Source organism: Callithrix jacchus, chromosome 6, assembly GCF_049354715.1.
Source record: "Callithrix jacchus isolate 240 chromosome 6, calJac240_pri, whole genome shotgun sequence".
Lineage (NCBI taxonomy): Eukaryota > Metazoa > Chordata > Mammalia > Primates > Cebidae > Callithrix > Callithrix jacchus.
Genome location: NC_133507.1, coordinates 159,172,559 through 159,196,730, shown reverse-complemented (window position 1 = coordinate 159,196,730; position 24,172 = coordinate 159,172,559). Strand labels below are relative to the sequence as shown.

Below are 24,172 nucleotides of genomic sequence, written 5' to 3'. Positions count from 1 at the left end.
AAATGGGGATGAAAAAGTATGTTAATAAATCGGTGCAGTGACTGTTTGACCAAGGTTCCACTCTAGAGACTCAGCCAGCTTTCCAAAGGTCCCGGGACCCGTTTTAGGCAGCAGACAGAGAGTCATCAAATCCCCAGGGTATAAATCATAAGCCAATATTCTTTGGCTACAATACTTAAAACTAAAAATTAGTTTTAAAAAAAGGATAAATTTAAAACAATGGAATTCCTAGAAATGAAAAGTCATTTACATAATTTTGAAGTCACAGGAGAATTTAAAAATTCAATGACAAAATATTAAGAAAACAAGAATGGCAATACTATGTGTAAAAATTTATAGAATAGGGCCAAAAGTGAATTCTGAGAAAAATTAATAGTTGTAAATTATCTTATTAAACAAAAATAAATGAAAATAAAATCAGTATCCAAATCCAGATATTTTTTAAAAAGAACAAAATAAATCTCTCCAAATGGCAAATAATTTGTCCGTCAATAATTATTAAGAGCTAATATTTATTAATATGTCAAAAAACAATAAAATGGATACATAAATTCAATAGCTGATTCTTTGGAAAAATGGCTACAACGAAATAGATACATTTATGGACAGTTTCATCTAGAAAAAAAAGTAGGGAAAATACCAATATACAAAACCACGGATAGGAGAAGATTAGAAAAAGTGTAAGAGGGCCGGCCGGCCACGTTGGCTCACACCTGTGATTCTAGCACTTTGGGAGGCAGCGGCAGGCGGGTCACTCAGGTCAGGAGTTCAAGACAAGCCTGGGCAGCACTGCGAAACCCTGTCTCTGCTGAAAACACCAAAATGAGCCAGGCGTGGTGGCACACACCTGCAGTCTCAGTTACTTGGGTGGCTGAGGCATGAGAATCCCTTGAACCCAGGAGGCAGGGGCTGCGGGGAGCCAAGATCGCGCCACTGCACTCTGGGCTGGCGACAGAACCAGATACTGTCCCGAAACAAACAACAGCAAAAAAGAAAGAAAGAAAAAGTATAAGAGATGAATGTGTTAAAAAAAAGTTTGTTAAAAATTGGAAAATCCTCGGTGAATTGGGACACTTCCTGGGAAATTATAAACTATCAAATATTGAGTTAAAAAGAAGAAATCCAAGAAGAAAAATGGAAAATGTTATTAAAGAATTGCTGTTTCAACAGGCACTAGATCCCACACAGTTCTAATTCTCTTTTTTTTCTTTTTAATTGAGATGGGGTCTGACTATGTGTGTGTGTGTGTGTGTGTGTGTGTGTAGTGGAGACAGGGTTTCACCATGTTGGCCAGGCTGGTCTTGAATTCCTGACCTTGTGATTCGCCCGCCTTGGCCTCCCAAAGTGCAAGGATTACAGGTGTGAGCCACCGTGCCCAGCCAGGGTTCTCACTATATTGCTCAGGCTGGTCTCAAACTCCTGAGTTCACATGATTCTCCCACCTCCACCTCCCTAAGTGCTGAAATTACAGGTGTGAGAGTCATAAGCCACTGTAGATTCTTAACGTGAAAGAAAAAGATGTCGGGCTTCGCAGTTCATTTAAAAAAGTGAACAAACCCTGGTCCCAACCCTCTAGAGATGGCATGCCATGTGTCTCAATGCATGTGCACACGGACGGAACAGACGCCTTTCACTGCCATCTATAAATAGACACTGAAGTCCTCTATCCAAGACTCACACATTTCTTCTAGCCACAGGGCACATTTTATTTAAAGGAGGGCGGATTTCAGGAATGCATTAAACCTGTTACAACAAAGTCACACTTCAACACACCGTGGGAAAAAAATACCTACCATCATTTTAATACACACTGAGAAGGCATGTGATAAAACTCAACATTTTTTCTGATTTTAAAAAGCCACAGTCTTGAAAACACACAAAGAGGCTATTTTCTGAATGTGATAAACATCTCTCAAGGCAGCAGCATACATCCCGTTTAGGACTGGAAGGGGGCGCAATTCCGGCGCCAGCGCAGGCTTACGTGTAGGTGGCCAGGGCTGCCCTCTCCTTTGTGGTTTCTGCTTTTGGTATCAGGGCTCCTACCCAAGATGCCGTGAATAGCGGGACCTTTCCAAAGCAGGGAGGGGCTGGCCACTTCCTCCGCCTGGCCTGGCCTGGTTCGTGTCAGGCGTGGAGCAAGCGCAGGGCCAGCTTGTCTTGAAGAGGCCTCAGCCCTAGCCCAGGGGCTGCGAAAGCCCACGCGGTGTGGCTTCCCACCTCCGCCTGCGTGTGTGAGCTGGGGGCCCGGCTTCCTGCCTCGCTTCTGCCCAGCGCTGCAGGAGGCAGCAGAGAACAGGGCACCTTTTGTTTCTCTTGACACTGGGGAGATGTATAAGGAAGTCTTGTGAACTGTTTGATGAAAAACACTTCAGGACACCGTCACTGGCCCGGGAAATGTGTGCTGTGCCAGTGGGCTCTGAGCCAGCTGTGCACACCTGGAACTCCTGCCAGCTGGGCGGCTGCTCCCATACATACCCTGGGACTTGCAGCACGTGTCAAACCCTCCCTAAATCAAACCTTCCCTAAACCAGGCTGGTCAGAGAGTACCCAATCAAACAGGGGAAAAGGCCAAGCATTCAAAGTCCCTCTGCGCCCGTGCCAGCCCAGGGATGCCTGCACATTTGACCTAGCACATTGCCGAGACAGGAATGCTTTGAAATGAATGTCACTGCATGCATGTGAATACGTTAAACAGGAATTTTCAAGTTCTGACTATGGTTTGTCTACTTAGGTTGTATAACAGGGACTTCTGACATCTTAGCAAAGCTGTTTTTCCAAGAGCACAAGGGAAATGCCAACTCCATCCCCTCCAAAGAATTACAGCAACTGGCCAGGTGCAGTGGCTCATGCTCGTAATCCCAGCACTGTGGGAGGCCAGGATGGGTGGATCACCTGAGGTCAGGAGTTCGAGACCAGCCCAGCCAACATGGTGAAACCCTGTCTCTACTAAAAATACAAAAATTAGCTGAGTGTGGTGGTGCATGCCTGTATTCCCAGCTACTCAGGAGGTGGGGTAGGAGAATCGCTTGAACCTGGGAGGTGGAGGTTGCAGTGAGCCAAGATTGCACCACTGCACTGTAGCCTGGGAGACAGAGTGAGACTCCACGCCCCCCACCAAAAAAAAAAAAAAAAAAAAGAATGACAGCATCTACGAGCACGTGTTTCTGAGGTTTCCACTAAGACTCTTGGATTTGTAAACCGAAAGCCTCACCACAGGCTTCTTGCAAATACTTTGCCAAATCATGGAAGCCGATTCCATTCACACCTTTGTTACCAGCTAAATACTGCACTTCACCGCTGACCAGGCACTTGCTGAACAAGGACGACCAAGGCCTCTCTCGTAGGAAAAGGAACGATATGAATGGCGCACTGCAGAGAATCCTGGGGCGGGTCAAGCAAACAGGAGGATGACAGATGGAAATGGGCTGGTGTGTTCACTGCTGTGACCACAGTTCCTCCTGCAACACTCAGGGTGAATTTAGAGCATGCTGATAAAGCCAGAGAGCATGCCCCGCCCTCTCTCCACGTGGAGCAGGGGAGGCAGACCTGGGACCCCCTGGGGCCTCATTCTCACCTCCCAGGCTCTGAGCCTCAGGCTTCTGTCCTCTATCAGGTCATCTGCCCTTTCAGTCTCCCTCTTTCCTGTCCTGAAGTGAAGCTGGTTCTCCCACTCCTGGGAGGGAGGCTGAGGCCCAGGTGGGGCCCGTAGTAGTATACTGGGCTCTGCCTGGACTGATGGACACCCCATGATAGCTAAGAGTGCCACAGGGGAGCATCCAGTGAGCTGCAGGCATGTAAAAGAAGCTGGGGTAGGTGACCCCACCACCCCCGTGGACAGCACACCATACGACAGTGAAAGGCTTGGCCCCTCTGCTGTCCAGAAGTCCGAGAGTCTGGGTGCAACCCCAGCACTTTGAGAGGCCAAAGCAGGAGGATCGCTTGAGCCCAGGAGTTCCAGACCAGTCTGGGCAATACAGCAAGGCTCCCTCATCACTACACAAAATTTAAAAAGTCAGCCAGGAGTCTGGGCATGGTGGCTCACGCCTATAATCCCAGCACTTTGGGAGGCTGAGGTGGGTGGATCATGAGGTCAAGAGACCGAGACCATCCTGGTCAATATGGTGAAACCCCATCTCTACTAAAAATACAAAAATTAGCTGGGCATGGTGGTGTGCGCCTGTAGTCCCAGCTACTCAGGAGGCTGAGGCAGGAGAATTGCTTGAACCCAGGAGGTGGAGGTTGCGGTGAGCCAAGATTGCGCCATTGCACTCTAGCCTGGGTGACAAGAGCAAAACTCTGTCTTGAAAAAAAAAAAAAGTCAGCCAGGAGTGGTGGCATGAACCCGTAGTCCTGGCTACTTAGGAGGCTGAGGCAGGAGGATTGCTTGAGCCCAGGAAGTCAAGGCTGCAGTGAGCTAAGATTGTGCAACTGCACTCCAGCCTAGGTGGCAGAATGAGACCCTATCTCAAAAAAAAAAAGTCTAAGAAAATACTAAGACCTGTTTCCCCAGGTGAGAGTACTCACAGCACCCCAGAGCAGGTGTTCTTATCCCCTCCTTACAGACAAGGGTGCTTGCCGAGGTGACGGGGAGGTCCCTGAGGTGGCAGTGTAGAGTGGGGAGTGCTCCAGGTATCTGTCTGCCAGGGGACTGCTTGGCCTCCTCCCCGCAGCCCTCCCTGGGCCTGGCTTCCTCTCCCTCCCCCTCTCCTGTTACTGCGGCCCCAGGCCGGGGAGGAATGTGGGTGCCTCTGCCCATGCTGGGAGGAAGCTAGAGGTTTCTAAATCCATCCCTGGCTCCACGTGCAGCCGGGTCTGGCACCAGACACAGCCTGGGAGCTGCCAAGCCAGGCTCCCCACAGGGCAGCCACCAGGGGTGGGTGGGCACAATGCCTCCTCTGGGAGCAGGCCTGGGCAGTGCCCCGGCTCCTGGGGCTGCTGGATGAAGTGCAGTTTTAAAATGCAGCAGGCATTCTAGGCAAAGTCACAGGCTGTCCTATGCTTGCTGCTTCTGGGCCTGAGCAGGGGGTGCATTGCGTCTCGGCGTCTGAGCCTCAGGGAATGCTGGCAGATGGCCGAGCTGTGCCCACTGTGGGCTGGGTGCATGTGACCCTGAGGGCTCACTACAACCCCTGGGAGGTGTCCTGGGACCCCTGTGGGGACACCCAGGTCTAGCTGTCCAGCTGTGTGGGTGGGGCTGAGACCACACTCAGTCCTGCCCAGGCCCCAGTGTTCCCACCTTACAGGGACATGGCTGTGACATGTGTCCAAGTCCCAGGATTAGGCACGACAGCTGGGACGCTATATTTGGATGCTAACACCCTGGGGGCATTGTCCTTGTGAAGCCATGCGGGCCTGGTGGCTGGATGGGCTCTGCTTTCCCATCCACCCGTTGTCCCAGTGCCAGGCCAGCAGCCCAAAGCACCCTCCGCTCTCCCTGTGCGAGAACTCTGTTTCCCTGATGCCACTGCACTCTGCAGGGCCCCGCAATGGGCTTCCTGAGCCTTCAACCATCCACCCCTGCCTATCCACCGGTGCCCGGCACCACACTGGCCCCATTCACACCCACCAACTGGCTGCCTCCATCAGGGCAGCTGCCTTGCCACTCCTGCCCTCCTGCCGCAATCTCCCCCATTGGGAGCTCAGGGCAACACCAAGTGTGGGGAAAGGGCCAGGCAAGGGAACATCCCACTGTGGAGTGTTCACTGGGGGGGCTTTGAGGCGTTAGGAGTTACGGAGCCTCAGTGTTTTCACCTTTGAAATGGGTTCAGTCAGCCCCCGCTCACAGCAGCAGTGTGATTTGAACCCCCTCAGAGGGCCACCGCCATGCCGCTCTCTGATGGGAGCCCATGACCCCCTGTAGGACCCCTTTGCACAGTGCAGAGTGGGCATGTGACTCACACCGCCCACCTCTGGATGGGAGCCCCACTCAGGCAGGCAACACGTGGTTTCCAGTCTGGTCCTGACTCGCCCTATAATCCCTGCCATAGGGCTGACCTCAAGGGAGGGTGAGGGGCTCCAGGAGGGAGGGGGAGGTCCTGTCCCACTGGGTCCTTGGTGGTACCATCGGCCACGTGCCAAAGTGCTCAGCAAATGGCTGCTGAGCTGAATCAGGCGTCTGGTTCTGAAGGGTTCCCTGCTACCAAGGTGCCTCCACCTAACTTGTCCAAGGAGAACCGCAACCAGAAAGGAGTACGAACAGGCCACCCTGATCCCTGGGGCTGGCAATGCTTTGTCTCACTCCTGTGAACACGAGTCCCCCTGTGTGTTTGTGACACGTGCTCCTGCCCCACGCGGAGCCACCCCCACCCCAGCAAGGGAGAAGTTTCCAGCTGTCAAGGGGCCTCTCCACAATTCAGAAGCTGCCCTGGACACTGCCTGGGCCTTGGAACTGCCACAGTGCACCAGGACAGTGAGGGTGCCATGAAATAAGTGTGGCGGGGACCCACAGAGCCTCGGCGCCGCCTGGCTTCTGGGATGGAGGGGTGGCAGTGGGGTCTCACCCCCCAGCTAGGTCCATCTGGGCGGAGGATTCAGGCGCTGATGCTGCCTGTCGGCAACATTCCCTGGTGGTCCTGGCTGCCCCAGGTCTGAGGACATACTGCCTGCATCCTGCCCTTCCACAGACAGCCTCACCTTGCACTAGCTCCCACCCCAGCGCTGCCTCCGGCTCCCATCTCCTTCCCACAGCGGCAGAAATCTGGCCTCCCTGTAAAGAGGTGAGTTAATATGTCCATTAGGCTTGGGGATAAGGAAACTTGAATTCACTGCAGTATAATTAGTTTCAATTACAATCTCCTAATTAGAAACTACTTTAGGCTGGGCAGCTGGCTCACACCTGTAATCCCAGCACTTTGGGAGGCTGAGGCAGGCACATCACTTGAGGTCAGGAGTTCAAGACCAGCCTAGGCAACATGGCGAAACCTGTTCTCTACTAAAAATACTAAAAATTAGCTGGACATTGTGGCATGTACCTGTAGTCCCAGCTACTAGGGAGGCTGAGGCACAAGAATCAAGTGAACCTTGAGCCAAGATCATGCCACTGCATTCCAGCCTGGGTGACAGAGCGAGACTATCTCAAAAAAAAGAAACGATTTTTATTTTTATTTTTGCAATGGAGTTTCACTCCTGTTGCCCAGGCTGGAGTGTGGTGGCGGATCTCGGCTCACTGCAACCTCCACTTCCCAGGTTTAAGTGATTCTCATGCCTCAGTCACCTGGGCAGCTGCGACTATAAGCGCACGCCACCATGCCCAACTGATTTTGTATTTTTAGTAGAGACGGGGGTTTCACCATGTTGCCCAGGCTGGTCTCGAACTCCTGACCTCAAGTGATCCACCTGCCTTGACCTCCGAAAGTGCTGGGATTACAGGTGTGAGCCACCACACCCAGCTAAAAGTACTCTAGAAAGAGTAAAAAGCAGAATTTGTATTGCAGAAAATAAAAACAGATTCTCTGGAAAAACCTATCCGGAAAGAGGATATAACACGTACAGGTGGAAACAGTGCAAGATATGACAAAGGAGTGAAAGAAGGCAAAAACTATTACAACGGAGGCCGGAGGGGCCGGAGGAACCAGGTCCAGAAACCTCAGCCATCGGGGAATGTGAGGTCTGGGCCTGGAGGAAGAAGGTGCACCGCACAGCAGAGCCCCTGCAGGCCCACCGAGGCCATCGGCAAAACAGGTTCGTACAAAATGCTTAGAAAGAATACCGCAAGCAAGGCCGGGCGCAGTGGCTCACGCCTGGAATCCCAGCACTTCGGGAGGCCGAGGCAGGTGGGTCACGAGGTCAAGAGATCGAGACCATCCTGGTTAACATGGTGAAACCCCGTCTCTACTAAAAATACAAAAATTAGCTGGGCATGGTGGCGTGCACCTGTAATCTCAGCTACTTGGGAGGCTGAGGCAGAAGAATTGCCTGAACCCAGGAGGCGGAGGTTGCGGTGAGCCGAGATCGCGCCATTGCACTCCAGCCTGGGTAACAAGAGCGAAACTCCATCTCAAAAAAAAAAAAAGAATACCGCAAGCAACACTCTAGGAGGAAAGAAGGAGGAGGTCAGATTTTAAATATATACATAAATCACAATCCTTTCTGCCTTCTCTGATACATCCCAAACGCCCAGAGACAATGGAACAACAGCTACAGGAACTTCACAGAACAAGGTTGCTCCTTGGAGATTGATTATCTTGTCAAGCTGTCACTCATGTTCAAAAGACGGCAGAGAGCTCCTTAGAAATTGTTGAATTCTGAGAATGTAGTAATCACATGGCTTATTTCTAGGACCTACGTGAAATAATCGCCTGAATGTAAAAGGTAACATGTAAAAGGGAATGAGGATGCTAAAAAGAAGACACTCTTGAATTAACGGCCTATTTGCAAAGATAAGTAGACAAGAGCCCTATCGGAGCAAGGGCTATTACCAATAACGGTATGCAAATAACGCAGCTGTCAGAAAACACGGCCTAAAAATCAAAACCGAACTACACAGAAGACAGAAAGGAAAAAGGAGGTTTTAGAACATTAATTGCAATCAATGAGGAGAAGAACTGAGGGAGGCAGAGAAGGGTAGAGAAACGGTGGGGGCGGGGGGGGGAGAGAGAGAGAGAAGCCAAAACCCCAGAGATTCCTGTCTTCTCACACAGGGGAGGCCAAAGCGTGTAGTTGGACAGTGTGAGAAAATAAATACAAGGACATCTGTTTGCTTCATATTTCATGGCTGGGTGAATGAAAAATAGCCTGCCAATATTTTAATAATAATAAAGGAGAAAACACAGGCTGGGCACGGTGGCTCATGCCTATAATCCCAGCACTTTAAGAGGCCAACATGGGAGGACTGCTTGAGCCCAGGAGTTCAAGACTAGCTGGGCGACACGGTGAAGCCCCGTTTCCACAAAACATAGAAAAAATCAGCCAGGTGTGGGGGTACAAGCTTGTAGTTCCTGCTACTTGGGAGGCTGAAGTGGGAGGATCACTTGAGCCCAGGAGGTTGAGGCTGCAGTGAGCCATGATCATACCACTGCACTCCAGTCTGTCTCAAAAAAAAAAGAAAAGAAAAGAAAGAAAAAACATATGGTGTTAATTAAGAAGACAAAAATTGGAATGCCTGAAGATTGAAAAAATGTAACGTGATTTCCTTTGTTAAAAGGCTTGCCACTCTCCAGATGAAAAAATATAATCCAGCAATAAGCTGTGTGCGAGAGAGGTAATGAAAACAAACGTAAGAAGACCAAAAAGGGTTATCGGTAAACTTCAAGTGCTTGAAACACTGGGATTTCAATGTTAACATGAAGCAAAACATAATTTAGAGCAAAAGCAATTACATGTGCTAAGGAGAGGCATCAGGATGAGAGGCGTGGGCGATGACAGTGTAATTACACGGAATCTAAATGCCTTAAAGACAGATCAAAATATATATGCAAATAGCTCCTAGGAACAGGACATAGAAATGATCAAAATATGATTAGAAAAATCAGATACCGGCCGGGCGCGGTGGCTCACGCCTATAATTCCAGCACTTTGGGAGGCCGAGGCGGGTGGATCACAGGTCAAGAGATCGAGACCATCCTGGTCAACAAGGTGAAACCCCGTCTCTATTAAAAATACAAAAAATTAGCTGGGTGTGGTGGCGTGCGCCTGTAGTCCCAGTTACTCGGGAGGCTGAGGCGGGAGAATTGCTTGAACCCGGGAGATGGAGGTAGCAGTGAGCATTGCAACACTGGAGCGCCACTGCACTCCAGTCTGGGTAACAACAGTGAAACTCCGTCTCAAAAAAAAAAAAAAAAAGAAAAAAGAAAAATCAGATCCTTCATTATCAACTACATAAGAAACTCAGTAACACATAAAGGAGCTGAAGAACAAAACAACGAAAAATCAGTGGTTGCTCTGGTGGGGATTAAAGGGAATGAACAGAGAATTCATTCTTTTTCAAGTATTCATGGTATGTTCATAAAAAGTCATCATATAGTAATCTCAAAATCTCCATAAAAATATAAAAGCAGAAATGATTCATGCTACATTTCCTCCCTATGGCAAAAAAGAAAAAAAGAGACTAGGAACAAACAGAAATATAAATAGTATATCTTAAAATATACTTATCTAAGGAAGAAATTGTCTTAAGAAGAAAGTCAAGAAGACAATAGCTGTCTATTAAGAAAATACGATGAGGCCGGGCGTGGGGGCTCACGCCTGTAATCCGAGCACTTTGGAGGCCAAGGCGGGGGGATACCTGAGGGCAGGAGTTCAAACCAGCCTGACCAACATGGTGAGACCCCCGTTTTAAAAAAAAAAAAAAAGAAAGTGATGAATGAGGAAGATTCCCAGAGAAAAACATCACAGCCTTAAAGGCCTTTGTTATGTTTGTTTTCTCAAGAAAAGTGAGAAAAAATCATGAACTAAAGTCTCTAAATTGTATCTTAGGAAAGAAGCAATTTTAAAAAAAGGGAAAAGGGAAAGTGAAGATAAAAGTTAAAGCCAAAAAATTTAGAGAAGATGCTTCGATGCAAAACGCAGTCTGTTTTCTGAAGACTACGGGAATGGGCATGTTCAATCCAGTCAAGGGGCTCCTCAATCCCTTCTGATGAAAGCAGCGGCATCTGAACAAAGAAAAATGGGGAGAGAAGAAAAACACAGAAAAAACAAAAGCGGAGGCGCAGCTCCAATCTATGGGACACGCGACATGGAAGGGGGACTGCGGCCATGCTTGAGTTAATGGGGGTCTTAAGGACACAGGCCAAATAAACGCGGATGAAGACAACCATTACAACAAGAACTGGAAAGTCAAAATCAGTCAACAGTGGGGGAAGTAGCTGGAGAAGAAAATCCCCCAAATTACTGAGGCCTGATGTTTTTAGTGATTAATTCATTCAGACTTCTAAGGAATAAGTAATTCTCACACATCACGAATTATTTCCGGCTGGCCACAGTGGCTCATGCCTGTAGTCCCAGCATTTTGGGAGGCTGATGTGGGTGCATCACTTGAGCCCAGGAGTTCAAGACCAGTCTGGGCAATCTGGTGAAACGCTGTTTCTATCAAAAATACAAAAATTAGCCACTTGTGGTGGTGCACACCTGTACTCCCAGCTACTCAGGAGGCTGAGGCAGGAGGATTGCTTGAACCCAGGAGGTGGAGGTTGAGCCAAGATTGCACCACTGGACTCCAGCCTGGGTGACAGAGTGAGACCCTATCTCAAGAAAAAAAAAAAAAAATTTCCCACTCTTGATTCCAATGGTCAGTTAGCCTGTCTACTCCATGAGGCAAATGTGATCCTAACTCTAAAACCTGATTAAGGGAACACAGGAAAAGCTGGAGCTTCCTCATTCATTTGACTGGGGAGCCACAGAGGCTCATGGCATTGAAACAGGGATGCAGCCAGCGGGCTTCCTGCCGGTGGCCCCACGTGGCACTGCATGCTTCCTGTGGTCCAGGGTAGTTTTCCTACTATTTGCTAAAAAGCAGTATCAGGTAACAACCCTTCAAACTAGGCCAGCTGGTCACCCTGAGGGTAAATGGAGGTCCCCTCTGAGCTCTCCCTTGGGAAAGGTGGCAGGGCCTCCCAAGTTGGTTGATTCAAAATCCTGTAAAGAAGAGTACAGGCCATATATTGTGCCTCATGCCTGTAATCCCAGCACTTTGGGAGGCTGAGGCAGAAGAATCGCTTGAGCCCAGAATTCAAGACCAGCCTGGGTAACATGGGAAGACCTTGTCTCGATTAAAAAAAAAAAAAATTAGCTGGGTATGGTGGCACATGCCTGTAGTTCCAGCTATTTGGGAGGCTGAGGTGGGAGGACTGCTTGATCCCAGGAGGTCGAGGCTGCAATGACTTTTTTTGCAATTTAGCAAAATGATTCTTAAGTTCTTTGGGAAAAATAAGCAGAAAATATATCAAAGCATGCAGAACAGTGTAAAATATAATGAAAATGAAACAGGGTAGGAGAGGCCTTCTAAACTGCAGGAAATATTGTAAAGTTGTGGTAATTTAAATGACGTGGTATGACCCCAACATTAAGTAAAAATTATTTCAAATAGACTCTAATGCATTTAGGAAGGTATTATGTGTTAAATTAAGGATTACAAAGCAATGGGGGTTGGCGATATTATTTAACAAATTCCGTTAGGATAACTGAGGTGGGAAAGAATACATTTCTGTCCATCCACTGTGTTAAGAAGATAAACATTGCAATACACAGAACAACTACAAAGACACAGAACATAATCTTGTGGCCACATGACTCTCACCATTGAGGCAGCTGAGTCTGCGGACAGTCAGGGCTGTGCGGAGATCCCAGGGTCACAGCCTCACGAGGAGCGAATGGGAGCATTCACGTGTTCACAGATTAGCTAATTCACTACAATACGGAAAATGAACATCAAAAGAAACACAAATGAAACAAGAAAATACGTAGAGCACAGTGACAGTTGATATATTCTTCAAGAATCCGTGGCCGAGCAAAGTGGCTCATGCCTGCAATCCCAGCACTTTGGGAGGAAGAGGCAGATGGATCACCTGAGGTCAGGAGTCTGAGTCCAACCTGGTCAACATGGTGAAACCCCGTCTCTACTAAAAATACAAAAAATGAGCTGGGTGTGGTGGCGGGTGCCTGTAGTCCCAGCTACTCAGGGGGCTGAGGCAGGAGGATCGCTTGAACCCAAGATCATGCCACTGCACTCCAGCCTGGGCAAGAGGGTGAGACTCTGTCTCAAAGGGAAAAAAAAAAAGAAGCTGTAAAAGAAGATTAAAAATATCTCCAGTGGGCATATGGGGAATCTCTGTACCTTCCTCTTAATTTTGCTGTGAACCTAAAACTGCTCTAAAAAAGTCTTAAGGAAAGGAAGAGAGCACAGTGCTCACAGGACAAGTAGGAAAGGTCACTGGTGACGTAACTTGCACTCGAGAAGAAACAAATTCCAAAGAACGGTCAGAGGTTAGTTCAACTTTCCAAATCGCCAAAGACATGCAAACTAAAACCAAAGAGGAAACCTCCTTTTGACTTGCAAAAATAAAATCTCTACAAACTCAATACTCATAAACCATGAGGAAATAAGCATTTTCACATGTTGCTGATAGAATTATAAATTAGTAAAATTCTTTAGAGGAGCAACTGGCAAAATCTATCAAGAACCACAGAATGGGCTGGGCGCAGCAGCTCAAACCGGTAATCCCAGCACTTTGGGAGGCTGTGGTGTGTGGATCACCTGAGGTCAGGAGTTCAAGACCAGCCTGGCCAACATGGTGAAACCCCATCTCTACTAAAAAAAAAAACAACTAGCTGGGCATGGTGGCACATGCATCTAATCCCAGATACTCGGGAGGCTCAGGCAGGAGAATTGCTTGAACTCAGAAGGTGGAGGTTGCAGTGAGCCAAGATGGCACCACTGCACTCCAGCCTGGGCAACAGAGCAGGACTCCGCCTCCAAAAAACCGAAAAAAAAGCCAAAAAACCAAAAAGCCACAGAATGTTCGTGGGACATGCTACGGTAATCTCACTGGCAGGAGCCATTTCTCTGAGGAATATTTAACAACAAAAGTATTTTTTAAAAAAACAAAAGACATATGTACGCAAGTTCTTAGAGTACTGTCATTTACGCAGTTCAGTCAGGGTCTCGCTGTGTCACCCGGGCTGCAATGCAGTGGCATGACCACGGCTCACTGCAGCCTCAACCTCCTGGGCTCCGGCGATCCTCCCACCTCAGCCTCCTCAGTAACTAGGACTACAGGTGCGCCCAGGACACTCAGCTAATTTTTATATTTTTTGGAGACACAGGGTTTCGCCATGTTGCCCAGGCTGGTCTCGGACTCCCACGCTTAAGTGAACCACATGCCTTGGCCTCCCAAAGTGCTGGGATTACAGGCGTCGGCCACCACACCGGCTCTGTCATGTATAGTAGCAAAAACCAGGACATGGCTTTAACTCGAGCAGGAGTAAGGAACCACAGCGTGCCAATGTGGCCTTCCTGCCCTAGAGTGAGGCGACCTCCACGGCCTGGATGGGCAGACAGGGTAAACTCAGTTTCTCTGAGAAAGTGCATTCTCCATTTTTTTGATTGAGACGAGAAGCTGAAACAAGAGTGGCCTCAGACCTTGGCCTCTCCCAGGGGGCATCCCCAAGACCCCCTGTGCTATGTCCGGCAAGATACTCAGTGTCCTCAAACTGCACATGGGGAAGGCTGGGAAGGCTGTGAGGTGCCACCGCCCCCGGGAGGCCCTCCCACAGGGGACCAAGAATGTGGCTGGCCCTGCCTGTGCCCAGGAGGTGTCTACCATCTGAGTGATGAATGCAGAGATCCTGGGAGACACCAGGACCCAGCCTGGGGGCTGGAGTGAAGGTCAGCATTAGGAAGCACATCTCCTCCATCCTCCCCACACAGGACCCACCCCCGAGGCATCAAACACAAGAGCACATCTTGGTCGTCTCTCCCCCCCCCCCGCTGCTTCCCCGTGGGCAGCCCAGGAGGCTCGGTGAAGCCCCATGTGCACAAGCCTGGCCTGCGTCCTGGGACAGCCAAGTCCTGTCTGCACAGCCTGGATGGTTCCAGGGCTTCTGGGGGCGTGGCTGCCACAGCCGTGTGTCCACAGGGGAGGCGAGGCAGGGGTGGACGCTGAGCTGCAACAATCACCCCCACCGGACACGTTCCACCTGCCCACCCTTTCACTCACGGCCGGCATCTGCTTAGCGTCACCCCACGCCTGACCTTTCATGTTGACACACAGGCCTGATTTCATTCCCAAACTCAGGAGGGTGTGAAACCAGGCAGTTCATCACCTGATGGAAAAGACGCCTTGGTGGGCTCAGTGCCACGCCCAGCGCTAAGTCACCATGGGGTCTGGAGAAGGCCTCTCCATCTGTGCCCTCCCCCAGGGCCAGAAGGCTTCAGATAAAGAGGTGCTGAGGACAACATGGTGGCCCCTGGGTGTGGAGGGGTGAGGCCAGCCGTCGCCTGCTGCAGCCCCAGCCTTCAAGCTCCCGACATGAGGCTCCTCTGCTGTCGGTCCTAACAGATGCATTTCTCCCAGAGTTTTCTGAGAACGGAAATGGGGCTCCTCCTCCCCACCCCAGAGCCCCCCAGCCCAGCAGGCAGGTGTCATCAGACCCTCTGGGGATCCCCATCAGAACCCACCATGGAACAGGCTTGCATGTTAAGTGAGGCAATCTCTGACCTGAACAAATTCCAGGGGTGGCTGCTGAGGGCTCTGGGCCCCCGTTTATTTCCCCAGTGCTGAAACCCAGCAGCAGAAGGTGGTCACATGCACCACGGAGACTCGAGGAAGGTGGAATGACACGGCCTGGGCATGGCCAGCATAGCCCCAACTACTGCCCCACCCTGCCCAGCCCTGGGCAGCTGTGTCTACAGTCCTTCCCCATGGGGACCAGGTACCCCAGCTGATGCCTGTGCAGAGCACAGGAGTGGCGTCCTCAGGGGAGCCAGCCTGGTGTCACTGTGTGAGCTGGATGGCTTTCCTGGCACAGCCGCCTCCTCCTTCCCTCCTCCCCCTCCCTTTTCTGTAAGCCACAGCCTGGAGTCTTAGAGGACCTGGGTCCCCACTTCCCACTGGGCTGGCTGGCACTGCTGAAAGCCCCAGGCAGTCAGGGGTCAGCAACAGGGTTTCCATGCCCCCGGGGGTGTGCTCTGGAGATGCCTGGAGAGATTCTCCTGCCCAGGGAGGCAGAAGGTGGGGGAGAGGCATCTGGCCAGGGCTTTCCTCACCAGAACTGGCTTCATGCTCGATGCGGACACACAGAGATGGGCACAGCAGGGGAGAGGGTGTGGCAGAGGGTGGGGAGGGCAGTGGGCAGGGAGGACAGTGGGTAGGAGAGATGGTGTGGCAGGGGGCAGGATGGGTGGTGGGCAGGGAGGACAGTGGGCAGGAGAGATGGTGTGGCAGGGGGCAGGGTGGGCAGGGAGGGCAGTGGGCAGGAGAGATGGTGTGGCAGGGGGCAGGGAGGGCAGTGGGCAGGAGAGATGGTGTGGCAGGGGGCAGGGAGGGCAGTGGGCAGGAGAGATGGTGTGGCAGGGGGCAGGATGGGTGGTGGGCAGGGAGGACAGTGGGCAGGAGAGATGGTGTGGCAGGGAGGGCAGTGGGCAGGAGAGATGGTGTGGCAGGGGGAAGGATGGGTGGTGGGCAGGGAGGGCAGTGGGCATGAGAGATGGCTTGGTGGTGGGCAGGGAGGGTGACCTTGGCCTGGGCAGTGCTCGCCTGTGGATCCTCTGAGACCTGGCTGTGCTGGGCACTGGCCTGTGTCCTGCCCGGCGCCTGAGGGCCTTCCTGTGGAGCCTACACTATTCCACCAGCACACTCGGGGAGGATGGCACCATAGCCACCAGGCAGAGCACAGAGCGGGTGCAGTGCTCATGGGCAGGTAGCAAGTTCCAGGGCGGACACCTCCATAAACAAACCCACAAGGGCACAGAGGCAACCCCAGACGCCACACTGGGAGCTCCTGATTCGCAGGAGGGGCCTCCGGGAGGCGGGTGAGCTCCCGTGCCAGGCCTCCGGGCAGGGGCAGGTGGCGGGCAGGGCCCTGTGAACAGCCCATCATGAGACCTCAAGGGGGACAGAGCTCAGCAGCCCAGGAAGATGCTGTGCCCTCGGCCCAGAGAGCCCTCGTGATTTCAGAAGATGCCTCCCTCTCAGTTCCTGCTGAAATTCAAAACACAAGCAGCTATTCCTGAATTGCTGCTGAGTTCTGAAGAATTTCCTGACTTGACTCTTTTAGCAGGAGACACAAAGGCGGCCCTGCTTAATTTACTTCTCGTCAATGTCCCAAGTAGAGCAGGGCTCACAGGGGGGCAAGAGGGGGCCTCCTTCCCGTTGGCTTTGATAGAGGAAGCAAGCCTGCTGGGTTGGCACCCAGGAGCTGGCACGAGTGTGTCTCAGTCCCCACTTATTCCTGTGCGTGTCCCACAAAAGGCTGGCCGCCCGCATTTGTCTGTGTCACTCATGGGAAGGTGAGTCCCCTTTGACACGCAGCTGTTGTTAAACAGCTTTTAGCAGCAGCAGAAGGGAGATGTGGTGGGCTGGGAAGGACCCTGCGGTGTTGGTGCACCCAAATCCACATCGTTCTGCATCGTGCGGACCCAGAGCGTCACGCCTGGCACTGGCCGTGCTAAGCCGCAGTACCACGGCAGGTACTACAGACATTTGTCCCTACATCCCTCAGTTACCATGCAAGCCTGCAGCCCCACTCCCTGGGGCCTGGAGCCCTGTCCTCTGGGCAGCTCCTTGGGCTGGGGAGGCCCCATCATCACCCAGCACGGGGTCAGCAGGGCAGAGCAGGATCCGCAGTAGCAGCTGTGGGTCCTCAGGCTCACAGAGCCAGGGCCGAGGAGATTGGGGCTTCTGTAACCCAGGGCTTTGTAATTGAAGCTATGGTGACCTGAACCTGCCATGGTCAGTATTTACATGGAAGCTTTAGGGCAGAGGGATGGAGGCATTGCAATTGGCATGGAGGTGAAATCAGGTTCTCTGGGGCCCCGTGACTGCTGATGACTACCGGGCAGGCTGCGGCCCCATCCCCCTGGCATCTTTCCCAGGACATCTTTCCCCTGCCCAATATGGCACTCACACCCTGAAGCTGTACAGGGTGGGGTGGTATAGGCATGTCCCCATCCCTCTTAAATCAACCCAGCATTTCTTGTCTGGGTGAGGAAATCTGACGTGAGGCTTTATCAAACCCACATTTTGTAGCTAAGTCCAGGACATTCCAGATTCTTCCCTTCTCTTTCTGCCTTGCCTCTCCGTCCTCTACACCCACAGGAAGGTCTCTGGAAATGAGAGTTCCCGATGACACATCTGCCACGTTCTCTATACCTCCTCCAATTAGACTGTAGCCCCAGTTAATATGCTAAATCACATTATGCCTCCATCAGCACAGCAGGGCTGTGGCTTAATGCGATGATAACCCTGGGTAAATGACAGACCGGCCAGGCTGCTGCTGACCCGAATAAGCCCGTGTATGTTACATGCACGACACAAAGCCCAGCTCGCAGTAAATGCCCAATATACACCAGCTGCAGTAAGCGTGCTTCTTGGAATAAATTAAGGGATAATTAGGTAAACATTCAGTAAGCGGTAAGGACCCACTGACAGTTCTGGAGAGCAAATCAGTGTGAGACTCGGCGGGGATGAAGAAGGCTTGGGAAACCGATGATTTATGAAGGCAGGGGCCAAGCGCACAGGGACGCTTAGTACATGACAAAGGTGGCATCTCAGGTCGCCAGGAGCACACGTGGGACAGCTGGAAAAAGATGACATTTGAGTTACCGCTCATACCATAGACAAAGTAAACTGGAATCAACTCCAGATGGACCAAGGATTTGGATGGGAGCAGCGGAACCGAGAAGCTGGAGGAAAACGTGGCAAATCCCTGTTTCACCTTAACGCGGGGAGGAGTTTCCCACCCGTGACTCAGATCCCAAGGCGACAAAAGAAGGCTGGTTCTGACTCCATTGAAAAAACTGTGTGGCAACAAAACACCAAAAACAAAGCTGAAAAACAACCAGCAAACTGGGAGAAAATATCTAATGTCCGCGAGAGACGAAGGCCAAACCTCTCCTCTAACACCGAAAGAACTCTGAAAAAGGACCCGACAGAAAATAGGAAAAGATGCAAACAGTTTGCCAAAAAGATACAAGGCGGCCTGTGAGCACATGAAGGATGCTCAGATTCACTCCCAGGTACAGAAATGAAATTCACACGCTGCTGAGACACGACTTTCACTTATCAGACAGTGACAATCCTAATGTATGACAACACCGTCTGTTGGTGGGTCTGGGGAAATGGGCATCCCATATGCTGCCGGTGGGAACGCAAGCTGGCATCAGCCTTCTGGAGGGACGTGGCAGGGCCTGCCACACTCCACCTGCTCTCACCTTCGGTCCTGCGATTCCACTTCCGGGATCTATTCTGAACAGGCAGCTCCCGTGCTGGGAAAACACAGATGCAGAGGCCATTCTCGTCGATGCTAAAGGGGGAAGAGACTGGGCACAGCCTAAGTGCCTCTGCTTGCTTGGCTTCTGCCACAGCTGGAAGGAAAATGGTTGAAAAACTGCATGGTGGAGTACTATACAGCTGTAAAAATGAAGGAGGCTCCCTCTGCATGGACAAGGAGAGATTTCCAGGTTATGCTGTTAAGTGAAGGAAGAGCAAAGTGCAAAGGAGTGCTGTCAGCACACACCCTTCATATGAGAAAGAAGTGGGTAAAGGAGAGGTGCAGACATCCGCTCCTTCCAGCAGAAGAGGAAGGAAGGAAAGAGCAGAAACTGACGAGATGAGCTGCCCACAGGAACTGGGTGGGAACAGGGTGAAAGGAACGAGATGAGCTGCCCACAGGAACTGGGTGGGAACAGGGTGAAAGGAACGAGATGAGCTGCCCACAGGAACTGGGTGGGAACAGGGTGAAAGGAACGAGAGAAATGGGAATGGCCAGAGGAGGAGGAACAAGGACGGTTGTCTGAACACATCTCTGCGCAGAGAGCTCCGCCCCCGGAACCAGCGGGATGGTCAGCTTTGTGTGTCAACCTGGCCAGGCTGTGTGGCAGCAAGTTATTCAAACACTAATCTAGGTGTCACTGTGGGGGTGTTTGGGGGATATGGTTAACATCTATAATCAGTCGTCTTTAAGTACAGGGGATAATCCTTGATGCTGGGGGTGGGGCCTCACCCAGCCAATGGTAAGGTCTTCCCAGCGAGTTAGGAAATTCTGCCTCAAGAATGCTGCCAGCCTGCTGGGCCCGAGATCTACACAAATCAACCATCACATACACAAAGCAAGCCAATTTTTTTAAACAATATTGTTTTAGCAGCTTTTCTCTATACCATGGGTTAAATAGGGGCTCACCCACGTTTTCCTCTAGCTGGTTTCACAGGTTCCATCTAAATCCCTGGGGTGTGTGTATAGACACACACACACACATATATATCTTGGTTTCTAGATACTGTTCTCTAACAAAAAGAAGCAGGGTTCCTTGGAGAAATGGCTGACTTCAGGGCTTGGGCAGAAAATGTACAAAAGAAGCCTGGAACATCTCGTGGTATCAGAAAGAAAAAAGTGCTCGAAAAAAAAAAAAGGCCGGGGCAATGCCAAAAGGACACAAAAGCCAGCGTGAAGGCTGTCCAATGGTCAGAGCTGGGACCAACTTAAGGAACCTCGTGATAGCACTGGGCACCCGTGGATGATCCAGAATCTCCCATCTCAAGGCCACCTGACCAGTGTTGCCAGTTCCGTCTGTAACTTCCTTCCCCTTTGCCGTGTAATGTGACACATTCACAGGTCCCAGAAATTAGGCACGGACATCTCTGGGGGGCCATCATTCTGCCGAACGCAGACCCCGGCATGTCCAACGTGCTGAGATGCTGCTGTGATGTGGACTTTTCCTTCTTGGTTCCTAAATTATCTTGATTTTTTTTTTTTTTCTGAGACAGAGTCTCACTCTGTCACCCAGGCTAGAGTGCAATGGCAGGATCTCAGTTCCCCGCAACCTCTGCCTCCGAGTTCAAGGAATTCTCCTGCCTCAGCCTCCCGAGTAGCTGGAACTACAGGCACATGCCACCAAGCTCGGCTAATTTTTATATTTTTGGTAGAGACGGTGTTTCTCCATGTTGGCCAGGCTGGTCTTGAACTCCTGACCTCAGGTGATCCACCCGCTTGGCCTCCCAAAGTGCTGGAATTACAGGCATGAGCCACAGTGCTTGGCCAGAATTTTTTTCTTTTTTTTAATAAAAGAAAATTCCCAGCAACTCCCCGTCCTTCTATTTCCATCTATTGGCACTCGGCTGTGAGGATGACGAACTCTCACTGGCCTCAGTGCTAATTATTCCTGTGTGAGCTCTGGCACGGTCGGAAGCCATCTGTGGTGGCTTCCACTTCTGAGGACACCCCCCCATCACTGCTTGTGGAACACTCCAGCGAGGGTTACCCTGCTGTCTTCTGCTAGGCCTCCCAGTTCGGTTCGCAATCAATCTACACAAATCAACCATCACTTACACAAGCAGGCAGGGGAGAGTCCTTTTCCCCAGGGCCGCCACTGTGTCTTCTATAAAATAATAATTTTATTATTAAAGATCATGATAAAATGCCATCTTTAATTTGAATACAAATGACTCAGCTGTGGCAGGAGGCCAATTAGCCTAAAGAACAGGCTGTTCTGATCAACAACCTCTCCCCCCTCTACTCAGTTTTCAGCTTAGAAAAAGAGATTGAGAGGCCTTGAGTAGTAGGGTGAGGAGACTCTGCTGAGGGCCTAGGCTCTGTCGCCCAGGCTGGAGTGCAGTGGCTGGATCTCAGCTCACTGCAACCTTCATCTCCCTGGTTCAAGCTATTCTCTTGTCTCAGCCTCCTGAGAATCTGGGATTACAGGCACGCACCACCACACCCAGCTAATTTTTTGTATTTATTTATTTTTTTAGTAGAGCCAGGGTTTCAGTGTGTTAGCCAGGATGGTCTCAATCTCCTGACCTCATGATCTGCCCGCCTCCACCTCCCAAAGTGCTGGGATTACAGGCACGCACCACCACACCCAGCTAATTTTTTGTATTTATTTATTTTTTTAGTAGAGCCAGGGTTTCAGTGTGTTAGCCAGGATGGTCTCAATCTCCTGACCTCATGATCTGCCCGCCTCCACCTCCCAAAGTGCTGGGATTACAGGCGTGGCCTACTGCGCCGGCCTCTGCTGTTTAAATCCCAGTATGCACACCTGCATAGACCCCATGCCTTCCTAGTTTTTAAAAATTTTGGGCTCCCAAGGTAGAGAGTCGCCTCAACAACCATGTACTGAGCACGGACTCTGCTGGGCCTGCTGGAGTCGCTGGGGGTGGACGAAGTGGGCAGAGAGCACAGGGCTTGGGGGAAAAGAAAGCAGTGGCCACTCATCTGCCAGCCTCAGTGAGAGAAGAGAGCAGGCTGGGGCCAGCAGGGCTCTGAGGGTGGAGGGAGGCCCAAACCCAGGCTCAGAGGAGCCTGGGTGGGAACCACCCAGCCTCAGGGACTCCCGGCCATGGGCTTTCTCCCCATGCCCTCTTCCAGCCTGCAACCCACAAGGGAGAGTGATGAGCCCAAGCAGGGGTCTTCAATCCCACAGAGATGTCCCAGGTGTGTCCTGGACCCTCAGGGGACACGACAGCCACATGCACCCTTCCTGTGTGACTTTGGTGCAACTTTTCCTTCATGAAGACCCTCCCCAGGGCCTCCTCCCTGCCCCTGGGCCTCCCCGCCAGTCCCCATGGCTCCCTTTTGCTCAGGCACTGGGGAAAGCGCTTGGCATCTGTGGGGTACCAGGACTTGCACATCTCCTGTGTGTCACGTGCTGCGCTGTGAACCCACACACGGACCTCTGTGTGAAGGTGGCATGGCAGGGAGGCGGTGTCTGTCAGCTCCACGCACGCCCTGCTCACCCCACTACTCACCCACTGCATCCCCAGGATACCCCAGTGCCTCCCACGGAAGCAGAAACAAGAACTCAGAAGTCGATTATGGACATGCGGAGTTCTGATATCTGCTCTCGAGGCAGAGGAGCCTGGGCCTGCTGATGGGGGCCCAGCACGTGGGAGGCTGAGGGAGGCAGTGAGGGAGCCCAAGAGGGAAGAAGGGCCCCTGGGCAGGAAGACCAGGCCAGGTGGGGAAGGGCTGGGCTGGAGCCGTCCTGCTGGGGGCTGGGGGTGGTGACAGCCTGCCCCATTCCTGGAAGCTCTGAGCCCTGGACAGGGTGAGGCCAGGAAGGACACCCTTGGCCTAACCACAGGGATGGAGCAAACCAGCAGGGATGTCCCTGAGGCCAGGCTCCAGTCAGAGACCCAGCCAACCTGGAGCTCAAGACCCCACCCTCAGTCCTTCCCCAGGACCTGCCCTTGGAGAGGTCATGGGCCTCTCTGGCCGGACATGGCCCAGTCTGAACCCTCCATCCCCTGCCCTACGGCCCCACCATCCACCTAGACCAGGTTACTGAGGACGTGGCCTCCTCCCACTATCACTCTTCATGCCCACCTGCCACCGGCCCCCACCTCTGTCTTCATTCTGGTTCCCAGTGGGAAGAACCCTTCTGGGGTCTAGAGAGGTTCCTCCATGACCCCCATGTGGTCTAGCCCTCCCTCCTTGCCCCCACTCCCTCCCCAGCTGTGTCCTACCTACCAGGGGCCATAGGACTCACCGGATGGTCTTGCCCCAGTCACACCACAGCGTCTCCCCGACGGCCTCCATGTCCACCTGGAACTGGGTGAGGCAGAGTTTCTGGAGGAGGGCACCGTAGTCAGCCTCCTGGCAGGCAGTGGCCATGAAGAGGTGATGGGCTGCAATGGACAAGGGCATGAGGAGGGGATAGCAGAGGCCCGGGGCATCACCGCTGACCTGCCCACCCCCCAGCCCAGGCTCCATGAGAGCGGGGCCTCTGAGCGACCCCTGGAGAGGACAACTGCAGCTCCAATCGGATGCTCTTCATCAATTGTTCTGTGACCTGTTGAGAGCCCTCTCTGCCTGGTAAAGGTGGCTTGGTCCTTAGTGCCTGTGCCAGCTTGGGCCAGGATGCTTCCTGTCCCACAGTGCGACGGGCTGCCCCAGGCAGAGGCAGCATGAAAGGGGCCTGGAGACAGTACTGGGCCACCCCCGTTCTGCTGCTGCCTGGGGCTGGGCTGGGCTGGGCCTCCCAGCCTGGGAGCTGCAGGCATGTCTCCTGTCTGAATATCTGTGGGCTATGAACCGAGCTGACCAATGGAAGCAGGAACTGTGCTCCCTCTTCCTGCCTCAAGCCACACATCAGAGCAAAAGTGACCTGCCCAGCGTGCCCTGGACAGAATCAGAATTCACTTATTTTGCCTATAGCTAAACTGGCTGGGGGTGGGCAGGGAGAGCACACTCCTTGGCCCCCCACCCACCAGGCCTCTTCTTCCTCCTAGGGCTGAGCCCCGCTTTCTTGGTCACTCTGTAGGGCTGCTGGGGGTAGGGGCTTTGCATTCTCTGTTTAGGGCTTGGCTCCTGGCCCTCTCACTGTCCCCAGGTCCCCCTCCTTCTCCCTCCAGGCCATGCTGTGCATCCTCTGCCCAGAGGGCACCACCAGCCCCACCCCTACTGGCCTGACCTTTCCAAATTCCTGGAAGGAGCTTGGCACTGGGAGGTCAGGGCTGCACTGGGAGACGTTGGGGGTACCCAGCCCCTGCAGCCTGCTGCCTGGCCCTACCCTGGGCCTCAT

The 24,172-nt window shown here is 52.1% G+C and overlaps 1 protein-coding gene across 1 annotated transcript in view; it reads right to left on the bottom strand.

Moving 5' to 3' along the window:
- Positions 1-24,172, bottom strand: part of RAMP1 (receptor activity modifying protein 1) — a 53,188-nt gene that overhangs the window by 12,702 nt on the left and 16,314 nt on the right. The window contains exon 2 of the mRNA XM_002749964.6: positions 23,138-23,276. Within this exon, the coding sequence (XP_002750010.2) occupies positions 23,138-23,276 (139 nt within the window). The remainder of the gene's footprint in view (positions 1-23,137; positions 23,277-24,172) is intronic.